A 1,336-nucleotide genomic window follows, 5' to 3' on the forward strand; every position below is an offset into this window, starting at 1 on the left:
GTGTGTGTGTGTGTGTGTGTGTGTGTGTGTGTGTGTGTGTGTGTGTGTGTGTGTATTATATATATATATATATATATATATGTACGGAAAAGAGATGAACTTAAACTGCAGAACAGAACAGGCACAGGACATGGTCAATGAATGAAGTCTATAAGGACCATATATGATTGGAAGCAGCTTAATGTCCGGTACATTAAAGACAAAGTTTAAACTGCATCATCAACTACAAGATGACATAATCTGCCACTAGTGAGCACTCAATGGCCACTTACAGATATATGGCTGTGGATGCTTCAGTCGATGCAGCTCAGCTTCAGTGCTCTCAATGAGTCGCTGGATCTGCAAGGCGAAGGAAGATATTAAAAGATATTAAAAAAATTGAGTCCCATATCACTGAACGAGTGCTTATATGGATGGCATACACTTTGGGCAATCTCACTGACACGTACACAATGAGGTGGTATTCACAGCCAGACGACATTAATGTGTTCTTGCATCCAAACGAATACAACCCAAATCAGCCAATAAAACCCAAATCATGTGGTGGCTCAACCCCAAACCCAAGGAGTGGGCACCAAATCATCATGTGGTGGCTCAACCCCGGGCAAAATATCGATGCATGCGCACAACAGCACAAAACACGGATTGAATATCGATTGCTTTCATAAAACATCCGAAAACACAGATTTGAGGGCAAAGTCGGAGCATTCGCTAAGCAAAATACACAGTTGACAGACGAAAGATATCCCATCAAGGCAACCGTTTGTCGTCTTGCAGATTAAGTTTAGAAAATGGGACTGGTCAAGTACAAGTACCACAGCTCACCTGCTTGGGGTTCGTCAGGTTTTTGTTGCGATCGAACTGCTCCCTGATTTCCAAACACTTCTCACGGTATAACTCAAACGTGACGCACCAACTGTAACGACAAGCGTGAGGTTTCATTAGCGCATCTTCAAAACCATGTAAAATCAGTTCACGTTTCTCGCAGCGGTTACAAGTAGAGAACATGGTCTTCGTGATTTGAAAGCGCTGAAACTACAAAGTTGTTGCGGAAGGTGAAACATAAATGAATATATAATTAAGCATCAATGTCGGTGAGTATTTTTGAAATTTATAAGTACATAATAATAAAATAAACATAAATACATACTCTGAGTACAACAAGGTACAAATGAACCCGATCTCATAATCAAGATAAAAGGAATGCTACACGATCAAGTGACTCAGAACGCGATTAAAAACAAACGAAAGAAAAAGTCAACATAGTATTTACATAACCACACCTTTGTATACATCTCAGAAGAATACAATCAACTAGGAATACCTATTTCGATAC

At 39.9% G+C, this 1,336-nt stretch overlaps 1 protein-coding gene across 1 annotated transcript; it reads right to left on the reverse strand.

Annotated features, from left to right (window-relative positions):
* Positions 1 to 825: 825 nt before the first annotated feature.
* Positions 826 to 1,008, reverse strand: SARC_12930 (hypothetical protein; the record flags this gene model as incomplete). The annotated part of the gene is made up of 1 exon (XM_014292955.1): positions 826 to 1,008. A coding segment is annotated over one exon (183 nt), but the record flags the coding sequence as incomplete, so codon positions are not given.
* Between the last annotated feature and the right edge of the window lie 328 nt (positions 1,009 to 1,336).

The sequence above is a fragment of the Sphaeroforma arctica genome, assembly GCF_001186125.1.
Source record: "Sphaeroforma arctica JP610 unplaced genomic scaffold supercont1.2725, whole genome shotgun sequence".
Classification (NCBI taxonomy): domain Eukaryota; class Ichthyosporea; order Ichthyophonida; genus Sphaeroforma; species Sphaeroforma arctica.